At 39.1% G+C, this 17479-nt stretch overlaps 1 protein-coding gene across 27 annotated transcripts in view; it reads right to left on the reverse strand.

Annotated features, from left to right (window-relative positions):
* The window catches only part of NEB (nebulin), a 257274-nt gene that overhangs the window by 220326 nt on the left and 19469 nt on the right, over positions 1-17479 (reverse strand). For 26 of the 27 annotated variants that reach the window (XM_089659448.1, XM_089659440.1, XM_089659316.1 and 23 more), the window contains 5 exons: positions 17137-17202; positions 7488-7631; positions 5465-5572; positions 925-1029; positions 734-838 (listed from right to left, as the gene is read on the reverse strand). In XM_089659448.1, the coding sequence (XP_089515574.1) occupies positions 734-838; positions 925-1029; positions 5465-5572; positions 7488-7631; positions 17137-17202 (528 nt within the window). The remainder of the gene's footprint in view (positions 1-733; positions 839-924; positions 1030-5464; positions 5573-7487; positions 7632-17136; positions 17203-17479) is intronic. The other variant, XM_089659283.1, reaches the window with a different exon arrangement.

The raw sequence follows: 17479 nt of genomic DNA on the forward strand, positions 1-17479 counted from the left end.
CTTGTCTCCCTCTGGCAAACCCAGGACCCGGACTTTATTGCGGTGTAGATTGTTTTTGGAGTCATCCGCTTTAGCAACCAGATTGCGGGCGGTGCTCTGCAGGGATTGGAGGGTTGCCTCAAGTTGAGAGTTTAGGTCTTCAGTAGCTGAGATGCGAGATTCCATTTCAGACAGGTGACCTCTGATCTTGTCCAGGTCGTTTCTGATAAGGTTGCATTCCTCTGCCACCCTGTCAATCCGGACCAGGAGAGATGTCTTCCATTGCTCTATGGCCACCAAGATGAGTGACGTATGTGCGCCCACCCCCCCACCCTCCTGGCTGGAGGGAAGACACAGCCCAGCCTGGCCATCAGTGTCCTCTGCCATGTGTAAGTCAGACAGGAGGGTTCTCAGGCATGCAGTCAAGATGGCGTTGGAGCATGTGGGAGAGAAAGCAACCTGCTCCCTCCCAGGTGGTATACTGGCCTTTCTGAGTTTAGAGGGCATCCCAATATGTTTTCCAGCAATAGCAATACACTGTGCTCCAGGGAATACTGCAGACAGGAGAGCAGTAGAAATGGCTCTATATCCAGATGATGCAAAATTTAGTATCCCTGGTCTTGTTCTGATTCCATCAGCTGGAGGTCAAAACCCACCTCCATTTCTTTGACAAACATGGTCAATTTCATAACATTGTTTAGTACATTTAAAAAGGTAACTAGAGAAATGTATGGGAGTGTTGTATAATATTTACCTTGCTGTACATTGCAGTATTCTTCACAGCGTGCACCAACTCAGGTGCATCAGGGGGCAACAAGTACTTCTCCTTAGTGTCCTCCCAATTTTGCTTGTACAGAACCTAAAACAGAAGAGTATCTAAGTCAAGATTGGCATTGAATGGCCTGTGAGAGGGAGCATCTACCTGCAGACATCAAGCTCACTTACCTTGCTCACTTGCTGAGACACCTTTTTGGCATGCTCAATGTCTCTGGCTTTTTCATCTACGTGACAGTTGGTTCTGACAACATTGCCATCCATACGATACTTCACCTATATTAGAACAACATTGTAATCACAACATACTCTTAAAAGACTTAAATTGTCCTCATAAAACTGATATTATATATCAGGTGGAAAGCTGTAGGAAGAATAATCCAATGTCTTTTTATATTTCCTTAAGTGTTGGAATCCTTGAATTTCCAGCCTGATCAAAAGAAATTCTGACTCAATTTTTGATTTGCTGTAATATTTCTTCATAGATCTGTCTGTTTTGAGGACGGTTCAGGGGCCCAAGCAACCCAAGCAATCATAGTTTATGAATTGCATGATTCTCTGAATAATAAAGCTAATTGCTGGAAATGCGAACCACCCACATAATCCCCCTCCCAAATAAACTCTGGGTTACAAAAAAATTTTTTTACTTATTTAAATCCATCTCACATGACCCACAGTGTGCTGTATCTTTCTCTCAGTGGGAGGGTCCTTGCACCCTATTAGCAGTAAACTGATTTCTTTATGATGTAAATGATATGACTACCAAGAAGTAGTTCAAACACTCAACAGGACAAATATATAATTTCCCCTTTGGCCCTACCCATAACCCTACCCTTAAATGAAACCATCCGACTTTCAATTACTGCTTTCTTGTTCCAGATCTGTTAATCAGAAGTATTTATACTGGTCGACTAGCATTTTCAGAAGGAAATGAAACTTTAGACAAATGATGTTCCTAATTAGTTTGAATACAGAATGAAGGTCTTGGAACCTTTGTTGGGGTTTAAATGTTGTCTTCATCTCCATTTGAAAGATTGTGTTTTTGGTGATTGTGCTGTCAGAGGGACATGAAATAAAGAGAAGTCTATCCTAAGGGGACAAAAAAAAGCAACAAAATATTTCATGTAGCAGAATGGGGAAGGTATTTGACTGGAGTTCCAGCCGTGGTGTGTCAAGGGTCTCCCCAACTGTTATAAGGTTGGATGTATTCCACGCCTTTGGTTACTCTTGGTGAGAGATCTGTGCATCTATGGTCAGCTATAGTTTAGCTGTGTATTACTGATGTACTAATTGATTGACAACCCAACACACCACGCTACAAATTGTTGTCCTTCTAAATAATAAATAATGAATATGACTAAATATGTACACACCCTATGTATTAATAGCTGTTACCCTATAAGTACATCAATATATTTCAACATGTGAACTACAGGTGACCCACTACAAATGCATCTCCTCTTCACTGGCAGCGCTATGAAAGCATCGAATATCCCAAAATCATCAATATCAAAACTATCATAAACAAAGTGTCCTTCATTTAACATACAGACCTTGCAAATAATTGTGCAAAAATGTGATATAAAAGTCCATAAAGTGTCCATATATAATTTAAATATAAAAAGTGAGTGACATGTAAATCATGCAATCAAAAATTTCACTCTGTGTACACTCCTGGAAACATGAGAACAACAACAACAAAAAAAATATACAGTAATACCTCGGTTTAAGAATTTAATTTGTTCTGCAGGACTTTTCTTATAGCGAAAAATTCTTAAACCGAAACGCTGTTTCCCATAGGAATGCATTGAAAACCAATTAATCTGTTCCGGAGATCAGAAAAAAGTAAACACTAATAACTACCGCATGAGTTATTTTATCAAGTCATGTGGCATTTTAGTAGTGACAACCATATGTTAATATTTCAGTTGTCAGCGGGGTTCCCCACTGACAGCTGAATGTAAAAGAATTGCCGGCAAATAAAAAAAGAATTTAAAAAACTGCATGGGGTCCCCCTTCCCATCCATACCAAGCCCTTCATGTCTGGTATGGATTTTGAGGGGAACTCCCACGCCAAAATTTAAAACAAAATGGCGTGGGAGTCCTCCCCAAAGTCCATACCAGATCCTTTTCAGAGCACGCAGCCTGGCAGGTCAGGAAAGGGGGGGGGGGGCCAAACAATGTTTCTTTTTAGTTTCTTAAAAGAAACAAAATTTCCGTTAACTTTGGGGAAAGTGACAGCTAATTCTGTGAGCTATAGTGAAGAAAAAAAAAAAAGCCAGCAATTGCATTTAAAAATCAGCACTGACATACACTTCGTATTGCGAAAAAAATTCATACAAAATTTGCAAACCGAGGCATTATTTTCAGTGGATTTTCATTTGTAAACCGAAAATTACTTTAACCGAGGTGTTCTTAAATCGAGGTATTACTGTATATATAAATAAAATTAAAATTAAATAAATAAATCCACAAAACCACTTGGTGAAAGTTCAAACACATCAATAAGTGAAGTGAACCCAGCAGTTTGTAAGGTAAAGTCCACATTTTTGTTTTTTTTTGAGTATTGGAAAACGTGGACTTTACCTTACAAACTGCTGGGACGAGTCTGACTGATGTAGTAATCCCAAATGTAAGAGTTTTCATTAAATTTCTTGATATACCTTATCCAATTACTATATGGATCTCTTCTTTACCTCCATGAGGAATTGGGGAAGCTGAAAGTTTACTACCTGCATGGTGGATGGAAGCTGACAAGTGAATACTATACATATCCAGAAATGCTTGCTTTTACTCCAAGCAAAGGGAGTGTTCACTTTGCTTATTGATGTGTTTGAACTTTCACCGAGTGGCTTTGTGGACTTATTTATTTAATTTTAATTTTATTTATATTTAATCATTTATATTATTTTTTTTTTGTTGTTCTCACGTTTCCAGGAGTGTACACGGAGTGAAATTTTTGATTGCATGATTCACGTGTCACTCACTTTTTATATTTATATATTTTTCACATATTAATGAATTTAAAACTTGAAGGTAATACACTATTTCCAGTTTTATTTTTTTCGAGGTATTACGGGATCTGGACTGGTGAATTAAGTTGGATACTCTTTATAATTTTGGAAGATTATCAATATTTTGGACACAGCTATAATTATTTTTGAACTTTTTGTGAGACACTCTTAATTTTGGACTTGTGTGGTCATAGTGGTTTATTTATTTATTTCACTATTTAGTGGGTGTTATTTATTAGATAGGGGTTTGAGTGTATATAGAGAAAAGGTTTGATAAATATTTACTTTCAAGGGTGAAAGTGTGACTTTTATTTTGTAGTGAGAGTTTGATTTATATAGGGTTGCTGAACATATACATAATATTTTGAAAGGGTACATACACCACAGTGTATCTGAACATTTTAAAGAAATGTCATAATAAAGATGTGTTGGGTTTGCAATTTTGGGAGGTGGATAGGGTTTACCCATCATGGAGGGCTTCTAATAGATTGAGGCTTCTAAGAGGGAAACCAAGTGAATATTCACCCTACGATCATTGGCACCTGAGGGTTTGAATTGCTTTATACATAACTATTAACACTGTAGCAATAAGTTGAATTTCTGGGATCCATTCTGAAAGGAGTTTAGTTTTGGTACATACAGTATATGTAAATGCATTGTTAATTTTATCGTAATTTTATAATGATTGTTTATATAATAATTATTTTAATGTTGTTATAATTATATTTGGAGGGTATATGTAATTTAATTTTAATACATAAGATGTGAATGCATTATGACTCAAATATTCTCCTCCCTAATAAAATGTTCCAGATAGTGACAATATTTATTATGAATATTTATAGATGATTATATACTGGATTATAGTGCGATAATAAATGGATGGCTGCATAACCGCATTGGCCAATGCAATCACCCACATTCATTTACTAGTTTTCTAATTTAGATTTGCATGATTGGTAAATGGGGGGTTAATTGCACAGTTCGATAGATTAACCATTAAGTGGTTAACGGTATATGTGGATAATTGGTAGCTGTCCATTGTGCGGCATAATCTGGACTGGTAATGAAACAGCTAACCTTTTGAGGGAGGAGGAGATAAAAGTCAGTTTGCTGCGCCATGTAACCAACCCCTATGACTAAATCAGAACTGACGAAACGCATCAGTGTGTGGTTACACGGCGACCGGAGGTGGCATTCAACCCGGAACTGGAAATGACGAGGTGGTTCTGTGGGTGGTGAGATTATATCAACAGATGCACCACATGATGATACTATGAGATAAGCTGTTTTTAATATACACAATGTACATGGCTTTTTAATAAATTATGTTGCTGGCTTAGATTACTATGCCATTGGAGTTTTATTTTACTTTTCCATGTGAATATTGAGTTGGAGAGAGAAGTGGTTACAGATTAGGCTATGGTGGAATTGTATATGGACACTTTATGGATTTTTATATCATATTTTTTGCACAATTATCTCATTGGTCTGTATGTTAAATGAAGGACACTGTTTATTATAGTTTTGATATTTAAATGATTTTGGGATATTCGATGCTTTCATAGCGCTGCCAGTGAAGAGGAGATGCATTTGTAGAGGGTCACCTGTAGTTCACATGTTGAAATATAATTTAGCAGGCCTGTATTATAATATGAAGAATTATTTTTGGTGTACCACTTATAAAATTGAATTACCTCACTCAGCTGGTTTTGGGCCTTCTTGATCCTTTTGAGTTCAGGAGTATCAATTGTGATAGCATATGGCTCTCCCCGATGTTTTTCAAATTTCTCTTTATATTTATTCTAAGAAAAAGATAAATGGTTATTTTAGTATTCATTTACATCTCAGGGGAGGGATCGTATGGTTTGAGCACTGCTTGAAATGATTTGTTGGTTGATGAACAAAATTTCACTTTTCTATGCCAACCATTTTTCGGAAAGGTTTATTAAAAAGAAACAAAAAAAATCCTTTTGGAAAATAACATGGTATGTGCAACCTAAAGATCCATAAATATTATCAATTAATTAAATAAAATTAAAAGTAACATTATTATAGCATGCTTGTTGTTGCTTTACCTACACATTTTTCTTTCACATGTGGTTCCATTATGAATATTAGAAATCCATCTGGCAACATGTTGGGGTTGACTTACTAAAACTGGAGAGTGCAAAATCTGTTGCAGCTCTGCATAGAAACTAGCTTCCATTTTTTTTCTCAAAGCTTAATTGAACAAGCTGGTTAGAACCTGATTGGCTACCATGAACAGCTGTACTCCACAGTTTTAGAAAATCAACCCCATTTTATCCAATAATAAAGCCTAAGGAGCAAAAAAATTAAAAACTGTAGCATGTAAAGCAACTAATCAGAATTAATCTTGTACTCGCTGTTGGGATTCAGCTGTGCTTTACTCTGCTTTGTATGCTGCTATTTGCTCCTGTTTATTGAATATTATTATTATTATTATTATTATTATACAGGATTTATATAGCACCAACAGTTTGCTCAGCGCTTTACAATATAACAGGAGACAATACAGCAACAATACAGTTCAATACAAGAGGGATAGGAGGGCCCTTCTCCTTGGAGCTTACAATCTGGTAGATATTAAATTGTATTTCAAAACATCTGCACTAGTATATGGTCCATCTAACACAAATTCTGAAAAGATGCAGTGCTTCAGTAGAGATATTTCACCACTGACTTCGTAGAAGTAAAATGTGACCTCCACTCAAAACTGAAAGAGGTGACTCAGCAGAATGTTGGACCTCTAGTTGAGAACAAGTCAATATACATTTAACATGATGTCATCCACCGATTCAAGGTGGCCACTGCTCTGGTCCTGGTATCAACTCTATTAAGAAAACCCAATTCACATAAAAGATTAGCTGTACCGCCCGAGGAGTATCCCATTCAAACAGGAAAAGGAACTTGGACATGCATAAAACTCATACAATTGCTAACACCTAATGAAAAGATGAAGCATCTGATATCACTGACTCCAGGTTCTTCTCTATGCATTTTACAAAAGGATGTTCCTTTGAATGTTACTTGCTTACACTATTCAAGTTAATTTTCCTACTTGCATTAGATTCTGATCTGGAAGTTTGGCAAACCTCTTGTGTGGACAAGGTTTTCTTTAGGATCTCCAGCAGTATAACGTGGCCACCTGGAACCGGTGGATTACATTCTAGAAGGTGTAGATTGACCTCTTGTGAACTGGAGGTCTAATGTTACAGTAAGTCATGTCTTGCAGTTTTGGGTGAAGGTCACGTAAGGCTGGCCATACATTATACAAGTTTCTTGAGATTTTTGGTTTAGATTTGCCAAAAACCATATAATAGGAGGTCCAACCTAAACAACACTTTCAATTGTATCCAATTAGGCTGGCTCTTGCACTACATAGTTGAAGGTAAATCTAAAGGAAATTGGGCAGAAATTGGACAGAAAATTGTATAGTGTATGGCCAGCCTTAGTCTGCTAGTAAAAAGTAAATCAAGTAGTAATAATGAAGAACATAAGGCAGTGAGAAGTTACTAGCATTTGTCCACTAGATGGCAGAACACCCTTATTTTTATACATCATAACATACTCTCACCATTGGGGTATGTCAAGTATAACTGAGACGCATCCCCTGGGAGATTAGCATGAAAAGTTGAAATCAGTCCTGTTAATATGGAATGAAATCTATTCAAATAAAGCAACAATTAAAAATCTCACCTGACTGAACATCTCCTGCATTTTCTTGCTGTGTGCTATGTAAGGCGTCATAAACTTTGATGTGTCCACCTTTTTACGGATTCTTTTCTTTCTTTCACCGGGAGCAGCCGATGTCTCTGATGTTTTAGGGGCATCAGCCCTTGGCTATGAAAACAAAAAAAAGTAGTCAAATGTTTTATAATGATTGATGGTATTTTGGTCTAGGAAATTATTTTTGAAGATCTCCAATAAATGTACAGGTCACTATGAAGACTGACTGGTCTCTTTTTCTGCACAAAATTGATATTTGATTTTCTGAGAGATCTTGTGGGATTGATTCAGGTATTGCCTAAGGCTGGTTTCACACCTATGCACTTTTGTTTTCATCTTTTTTTTTTATGTGATTTTTTTTCAATGCTTTTTAGCCATGTGCTTGCCTTTCAATTTTGTGTTTTCTCGAATTAGTGCTCAGTATCTAGTGAGGGTTGACAAGAGCTTTCCATTTTCCAAATGTAGCCATGCTAAGAGCACATGGCCTATTGCCAAGGCTGGATCTCAATAACCATGGGTTTGACTTTTATGGGCCCCTTGATAGATGTCTATAGACGAAAAAGATATCTGAACTATTTTCTATGTCATGCCACAAAAAAATGCATATACAGTTGCAAGAAAAAGTATGTGAACCCCTTGGGATTACGTGGAGTTTTGCATGAATTGGGCATAAAATGTGCTCTGAACGTCATCTAAGTCACAACAATAGAAGAACACAGTCTGCTGAACATAATACTACACAAACATTAGATGTTGCCATGGTTTAATTGCACATAACATGTAAACATTCACAGTGCAGGGAGGAAAAAGTATGTGAACCTTTGGACTTAATAACTGGTTGACCCTCCTTTGGCAGCAATAACCTCAACCAAACGTTTCCTGTAGTTGCAGATCAGACCTGCACAATGATCTGGAGTCATTTTGGACCACTCCTCTTCACAAAACTGTTTCAGTGTAGCAATATTCTTGGGATGTCTGGTGTGAATCGCTCTCTTAAGGTCATGCCACAGCATTTCAATCGGGTTGAGGTCAGGACTCTGACTGAGCCACTCCAGAAGGCGTATTCTGTGCTGTTGCAGCCATTGTTTTGTTGAATTACTTGTATGCTTTGGGTCATTGTCCTGTTGCATCACCCATCCTCTGCGGAGCTTCAGTTGGCGGACAGATGGTCGTACGTTTTCCTGCAAAATGTCTTGATAAACTCTGGAATTAATTTTCCCATCAATGACAACAATCCGTCTAGGCCCTGAGGCAGCAAAGCAGCCCCAAACCTAGATGCTCCCTCCGCCATGTTTTACAGTGGGGATGAGGTTTTGATGTTGGTGTGCTGTGCCTTTTTTTCTCCACACATAGTGTTGAGTGTTCTTCCCAAACAACTCAACCTTGGTTTCACCTGTCCACAGTATATTTTGCCAGTAGTGCTGTAGAACATCCAGGTGCTCTTTTGCAAACTTCAAACGTGCTGCAATATTCTTTTTGGACAGCAATGGCTTCCTCCGTGGTGTCCTCCCATGTACTCCATTCTTCTTTAATGTTTTCCTTATTGTAGATGTGTCAACAAAAATGTTAGCAGGTGCCAGAGATTTCTGTAAGTCTTTAGCTGACACTCTGGGATTCTTCTTTACCTCATGCAGCATTCTGCGCTGTGCTCTTGCAGTCATTTTTACAGGACGACCACGCCTAGGGAGAGTAGCAACAGTGCTAAACTTTCTCCATTTGTAGACAGTATGTCTTACCGTGGACACATGAACATCAAGGCTTTTGGAGATACTTTTGTAACCCTTTCCAGCTTCGTGCAAGTCAACAATTCTTGATCGTAGGTCTTCTGAGAGCTCTTTTCTGCGAGGCATGGTTCACATCAGACAGTGCTTCTTGAAACCAGTAAACCCAAAACAGGTGTGTGTTTTTTAAGGGCAGGACAGCTGTCAGCAACACATCCAATATCATCACACTGATTGGAGTCAAGGTTGGCTCACTCCTGGCTCCAATTAGCTCTGGGAGAAGTCATTAAGCTAGGGCCTCACATACTTGTTCCTCCCTGCACTGTGAATGTTTACATGTTATGTGCAATTAAACCATGGCAACATCTAATGTTTGTGTAGTATTATGTTCAGCAGACTGTGTTCTTCTATTGTTGTGACTTAGATGACGTTCAGAACACATTTTATGCCCAATTCATGCAAAACTCCATGTAATCCCAAGGGGTTCACATACTTTTTCTTGCAACTGTATGTCAACCAGACCTATTAAAAACCATGGGATGGCACGTACCATATGTTTTGATGTGTCATTACAATGCATAGGTGTGAACAAGACCAAAAAAGAACAAAACAGTGATGTTGGACTTTGCATGGTTAATTCTCAAATATCAAAAGGAAAAAGTATGTGGCCAAAAATGAGAACAACCCCAAATAAACAGGTACATATTTGCTGAATGTTTAAAGTGAACCTACTACACAGCAGAAGAAATTGGCAGATGAGTGTTTGGACTAAAGCCCCATATAGCAATGTGCATCGCTGTGTTCAGCTGGTTGAGAGGATATTTACACAACCAGAAGTAAGATATACTTACATCATCTGAGCACCATAGCAGAGGAGTTTCAGAACATAAGGTAAGTATATTCCCTCTCCTTTTACAGGGCAGGTGTTTTTTTACAACTGATTCTGCGGTTTCAGGGCAACTTTAACGCAAACTTGTTGAAACCAGAGACACTTGGCCACTATTATAATAAAAGACCAACAATGCCAGTCCACATATTTCTCTCAGGGGCACTTTTATTGAAGGTATACATTTAGATTTTGCAAAGAGACCCGACACCATGATGTTTTTGCATGCTTTGTGAGCGAGGGCTCATATACACGGGCATTAAACGGAGAATCTAGTTACATTTAGAATGCTTCTGAGTTGCTATGACACATTGATATGCTTATGATTTGCTTCCGAGTAGCTCCATGTTACTCTTTTGGGCTGTTTCTGAGTTAAGATGAGCTGCTCTTGCATTTACATTACTTGCAAGGAAAGAAAAGCAATTCAAACACAAATGTCTGGGAACATAAACTTTAATGTTCTAAGCGGGTACTTAGAGTGACAAACAGGTCCTTCAGATTAGAAGCAACACTATTTATAAAATTAAGAACAAAGAAAAAAGTGTGTTCTGCATCAGGCATAGCAAGCATCATTGTCAGATAACAATTAACAATCACTTTAGAAGCATACTCACCATCACTTGAGCAGCCAAGGGTCAGATAGCACAAAGCTAAAATGATTTGTATACATTGCAAAGCCTACAGCCACGTGGAGTAATGTTCATGAGACAGATGAAAATTTACAATGAGAAGCCACACATTAAAGAGCATGAATGAGGATGAATCATGGATAACTTGAGCAGTTATCCAAAACTTGCAGTAATGGATAACCAAGCAATGGAATGGACTGATAGAAAAGAGGTGTTAATATAAAAGCCAAGCTTAAAATCATAGCTATGTTTCCACTCTATGAACTTCAAATTCTCAATGCAATTAAAGTTTAAAAAATGCCTCCAAACCTAAGAACGTTTACATACAATTTGACTTAAGGTGCGCAAAGTAATCAACTCTGTTCCAATGTGCCTGTAGAGGTCCATTAGAGTATAATTGCACCTTTGGTGCAGTTACACTTATATTGTACCTACCCCCCTTTTAGATTTATACTCATCTGTTTCAAATCCAGCAAGATATCACTGACTAGAGCTTGCAATGTGTACCAACACTGGGCCCCTACATGCTATCTGCACTTACCATTCATTCCTAAAATGCTTCAGAGTACCATTTCAAAGCATTTTAACTTAGTTGTGTTTTCAAGCACTTTAAGCAATTTATGTGCCCAATAGGAAATATCTACATTTTGCAGCAATGTTGGTATTTTAGATACAAGGGAATACTCTGTTTATGCAAGAATTTCACAGCCACTTGTAAATAATTGTAGAAAACTGTAGAAACAACATTTAGCACCCAGATAAACCTACACATGTCCTAGGAGACACGCTGTTGACCAAGTGACTAATACTGATTGCAGAGTTGATTATTTTACTGCAATGCCCAAAAATATAAGACTTGCCACAAAGGTGAAGAAAGGTGAAGCATGATGGAATGAAACATGAATTAGCCATGAACATGTTGAAGAATGAGTGAAGGATGAAGTCATAAAGCCGGCCATTTTGTTCTGCAGGAGCAGCAGTCTTTATATCACCTATAGCAGCAAGAGTTAATTATTTCTTAGTTTATTTCATTGTCATAAAGCTTGTAAAGCAGAGGGTCTTCCACCTGAAACAAGAGCAATTAGTTTTCACTGAATTTGTGATTTTGCTGATGAGGCATTATTCACTGATAATATTTTCGGTTCAAATACACCTAAAGATTAATATATACAGTGCTAAATCATTAAAGTGGCTATCTGTTGTTCATGGCTAAAATGTGCCTGGGCTTCTGTGATTTAAAGCCAAACTGAACTCTCAATTTAAATACGCTAAATACATTTAAGGTGTATCAAAACAAAAGGTGTTCAATACCTGACATTTTCCTTCTAGAGCAGCTACAGCTTGGGTAGAAAAGCCAGCCCCTGCCAACAGCTACAAAGTGGGACCCTTGCACCTTTTGCTGAGTCTAAAAAGCTAGATGCAATCTGCAATCAGCAAAGTTCATGATACCTGATGATTAGAAAGCTCTGGCTCTGACACTGCAGGGGGCATGTTGGACCTCTGCAGAGAGACCATTGGTTTCCCACAGAGTACGGATCCTGCTCAACATTTGACAGGTTGCAGCTGATGTGGAAAGTAAATTCATTGTAAAACATTGAACCTCTTTTGTTTTCATATACTGTACCTAGAAAGTGCATAGCTGGTTTAGTGAGAGTTCAAGTGGACTTTAAATTTAGCTTTTTAATTATGGTCTAAAATAGTTAAAGTGTCATGAACACAGGTGTTCACCAAGTGCAGGAGTGTCCCTAGCTGGAAGCAACCACTTTCCCCAAGGGTGGAGTCTAAAGAATAGCTGGTATTCCTTGGGGACTCATTCAGGGAGTTTGGGCTTAGCTAAATGCTACTGCCCCTGGTCACCCAATGGGTACTCATGGACATGGAGGTGGATAGGTGCCTGTAGAACAGATTCTGTGGTCCAACATAGCAGGCTGACTAGTAGAGACTGTAGCTGACTGGTAGAGACTGTACTAGACTGGCAGAAGCTGTAACAGACTAGTGGAAACTATGGCAGACTAGTAATGAATGTAGCAGACTGGTAGTGACTGTAGTGGATGGGTAGAGATTGTAGTGGACTGGTAGGGATGTTAGTAGACTGGCAGAGATTGTATTGTACTGGGTAGACTTTAGCAGTCTGACTGGGTGGACTGTAGCACACTGGGCCGACTGTAGCATATTGGGCAAACTGTAGCAGACAGACTGAAGGCACTCTGGTGCACTGATGGCTGTCAGACTCAAAGCTCTCTCCCTTGAATTTAAAAAGAGTTTTGGGTCACATGATTTGTCACATGACATGGTCCAGAAAGTCACGGGCAAAACCCAGAAGCGGCCACAAGAGATGGAGGAGGCATCAGTGATGGAGTGTGGAAGATAAGTGATCAGAACACTGCGGCCTGTTATGGGGTCTCCCCACCTGTCAAGGACCTGGTTTCAACAGAAGGTGATGATTGAACACATCAAATAGCTAATTCCAAGAGTGTTCCTCTGGGCTGTAGCCTTTCCAGTCAATAAAATTGTATTGAATTTGCCTCTGAAGTTTTTGGAATCCAATAGTTGCTGAAAGTCATATTTCTGAGAGGAAGCTGCTGAAAGAAAGATGATTGGAGTTGAACATAAGATTGTATTGAGAACCAGGGGTTTAAAAAAACAGACATGGAAAGAATTCCATATACAGAGATATGGAGGTAGACAGAGCTTAAAAGAAACTGGATTGATCCTGGTTGAGATTTCAAAAGGTCCAATGTGCCATGGCGAAAACTTAGAGAAGGGTGTCTTGAGTGAAATATTTACAGTGCCTAGCCAGACCTTATCTCCAGGTTGGTAGTCAGGGGGCTTGGTGCTATGAGAAATCAACAATTCTTTTGTAACCAGAAGCAGAGTCAATGAGGAATTTTTGCATCTGGGAACAGATCGTATTGATCATGATTTCCATAGTAGCGAGAGTGAGCATATCATCAGTTGATGAAATGAGAGCAGGCACAATAGGATGTTTGCCATAAACCAAAAACAATGGTAATTCCCTGTAACTAGAATTGACATGGTCTTTATGGTCAAACTTGGACCCTGTCAGGAGAGAGACCCAATTATCATGGAGGTTTGAGATGATGAAGCAAAGATACTGTTACAGATTTTGGTTTTGGTTGGGGTGGTGAGCAGGTGAAAATTTCAATCTAAAGATTTCAAAAATGTAAATTGGTGCCAGAGCTGCTGAAGAGGTAAGAGTGGAGAGGGGAGCTAAGTTAGCCATGTTTAAATCTTATTGACCACAACTCAAATCACTGTGCAGACTTCAGAGGGAGGGAGATCTGTAATGAAATCCTTGGGCAGGTATTCGCAAGGTTCCTTGCGTCCACAAAGTGACATCAATGGTCCTGCTGCAGCACGAGAGGGACTTTGATCTGGGCATAGATGGTGCAGTTTCTTTGACATCCTTTTTTAACCCAGACTACCAATAACAACAGTTGAGGAAGGTCAGAGTTCTGTGGACTCCAGGATGACCTTCCAGCTTGGAACTGTGGGTCCAGTGGGGGAATCTAGCTCTAAGACTTACAGATCTTGTCTATAGGAATGTAAGTTTTCATGAGATATGTTACAGAAAGAGTACAAGAAGGTGGAACAATGGTATCTGATTTGAGGTGATAACGAGGTCCAGGGGGTATAAGGAACGCAAAAGGACATTGACTCTGGTTCTAAAAGAAACCAGATTTGTACATAATGACAAAATTAAAACAGGCGAAGAAAAGAGACTTGTTGGCTTGCCTGGAATTGAGCATAGTAGAGGTACTGTAAGTTTTTATGGTCATATGAAGAGGGAAGGTGCTTATACTCCTGTAAGGCCAATTAAATGCCCCCCAACTCTTGTTCCGCAATGTCATAATTCAATGAAACCAGAGAAAACTTCTTAGAAAAAAAAAGCAGTTTTTTTGTGCCTTAGACATTCTGCAACAGCACAGTCCCAACTCCCACAGTGGATGAATCCACCTCCAACTAGAATGGCTTGGCATGTTAGGCTGAAGTAAAGATGATCTAGCTAAAACATTTGTTTTAAAGGCTTCCATGGCTTCAGGTTACCAATTCATCAGATAGGCTTATTTACAAGTCACAAATTTGTGAATCCCAGGAAATGTTGAATGGATTTCAAGGTAGCAGGACACAGCCAGTTTGCAACTGCTCTCACCTTGTCAGGTCCCACCTTGAAAACTTCTTTGGAAACTATGTAGCTGAGAAAGGGCACTGTTTCTCAAAGCAGAACTTCTCTTTCTTGGCGTAGAGCCCATTCTCTTGCAGACATTGCAAGACCATTCACATGTGTAGACATTGCTCTTGGATATTTTCTGAGCAGATAAGGACATCATCAAGGTGTACCACAACACACAGAGGTGGTCTCAAATGATTTAATTTGCAAAGTGATGGAAGATGCACTGCAAAAGTCAAAGGACATTATAAGCTAATCGTTATGCCCATCCTGGGTGCTGAAATTGGTCTTCTAAGCTTGAAAGAGTGGGCCCTCTAACCCCTCATGTGCTGTTTGTTGTTGCTGTACTGTTTCATGTATTGTCCCCTCCCTCTATTGTACAGCGCTGAGCAAACCCTTTGGCGCTATATAAACTCGATGTAATAATAATAATAATAATATTCATTGCCCACTTTTTATTCTTTTCATGTTGTAGGTCCCTCTCAGATCAAGTTTGAAGAAGATCTGAACTCTACAACGTAAGTGATGAAACAAGTTGGAGATGAAGGGGCAATGGGTACTGAATTTTGGAGGTGGTGGCATTCAAACCCCAATAAACTTGGTACCAATATGGTAAGAGGAGAGCAAAGAAGGCACCAGGAAAAACCCCCACCCAAAACTTTATAAATGGACCAGGACTAGGAAGGTGAGTGTTTACCGGTTATTTTAGGAGGGGTAGTTCATTGGTGTACAGGACCACAAGAATGGATATGGGAGTGAATATGGGTTCCAGTATGATTCCCTGCACTTATGAAGTTAGCACCTAAAATGATGACAGCTGGAAATGGAAGGAACTGTTCTCTGACTGGAAAGTGAACTATGAGCATGGGGCCTTGCATGCCTTGTTAGGTTCCAGATTACCTTGCAGAATTTCCAGAGGGTCTATATTTGACTCGAGCATGCTGTCACAAGCTCAGGTGTTGACTGCTTGGAATTGTAGGTGTCACCTTACCTGGAAGCAACTGCTTTCCCAAGGGTGGAGTCTAAAGGATGACTCGTGTTCCACCATGGATCCCACATGGAAGTTTGGGCTTTAGTACAGGCTACCCACAGGTCACCCAACAGGTACTTATTGACAGTTGCACATAAAATGTACCTCAGACTGTCCTCAGTCTACCCAGTCAGCTTGAGTTTAAAACGTTTTCCTATCATGTGAGTTGTCACGTGATATGAATACAAAATTCCAGGTGAAGCCTGTAAGCATTAGCATCCATGAGAGGGGAAGGAAGCACCAGCCCTGGAGAATGGATTGTTTTATATTGAGTAGGGAAGGATTTTCATGGCTATCTGTTTGCCCGTTGTGTAGATTCCCCCCTTCAATTTATCCCGATGACCATTACCACTGAAACAGAAAGTGTGAAGAATCTAAAATTTTATAGCTGTTACCAGGGTCCAGTGGGAAAACATGTTTGTGACAATTCACTTCAGAGGGAAATTTCCCTCACTTTACAATGATTTCCTCTCAATTTCTGTTGCTTCTCTTGGAAAGGAGTGAGTGAAAATCTGCCTAGTGGGACAGCAAAAAATTACTTGACATAGGTTTCAAGCTTAGAATATCACTAGATTCTGTTGGACATTAATAGGTTCTGTGAAGGGGGGCAGCAGATATTTCCAGAAACAGCATCAGTGCCCTGAATGGAGCTAATAGGCACTTGAGTCTGAGAATGGCAGTTTTCACCTTGGCCTTCTTATACAAGGTATTTGGCTTAATGAAAAACTGTATTTCTTTGGTGTTTATAAACAAAAGTTTATATGTCACTTAGCCTTTCTCTGTGGGACTCCAGATCACCAAATAAAATATAGGCAGCACTGTTACCAATTAATGTGACGTTAAAAACAAAGCAGCTATTTGGTAGATGTTTTATAAATGTTGAGGGGGAAATCATTACTCCTTCATATGTATAAAGCACAATAGCTTTCAGCTACTGTGATTGAACAGAGGGTTCCTTGAAATATGTGACAGCTAGACAAGCAGAAGTAGTTGCAAATGCCCCATTTTGAACATCACAAGGTAATGTTCTTTTGATGCTCACATAGTTTTCTTTCTGTATATGTTTGTTTCTGATGGAAAACCCTTAAAGCAGAGCGGTAGAGAAGCAGGCTGGAGATGAGAGATTAATTTGCTTAAACCGGATGGCTGCTGAGGAGTTACCTCCACAACTTCCCTCACAACTTCCCCAGCTTCCCCTTCTTCAATGATAGTTTCTTCATAAAAGTACTATAAAGAGATGGCAGATCCCAGGGCTCAGAATATGGTAAATACATTGATATCAATACATTGCATCCTGTACAGTACATAAAGAAAACAAAATGACATTGCTCCACAGCTACAAACAAATACAGCATTCAATCGCACCTCCACATTCAACATAAACATAATTGTAAGACAAACGTTTACTCTCTCTACTGATATAAAATAATTTCAGGTTGCAGGTAACATGTCTAAAGCTGATCACAATACTGACTCAAATAATCAAGAGTCACTGTAATCCCAT

Source organism: Staurois parvus, unplaced genomic scaffold (genome assembly GCF_062004578.1).
Source record: "Staurois parvus isolate SC_StPar_1 unplaced genomic scaffold, SC_StPar_1.0 ptg000031l, whole genome shotgun sequence".
NCBI classification, from domain to species: Eukaryota; Metazoa; Chordata; class Amphibia; order Anura; family Ranidae; genus Staurois; species Staurois parvus.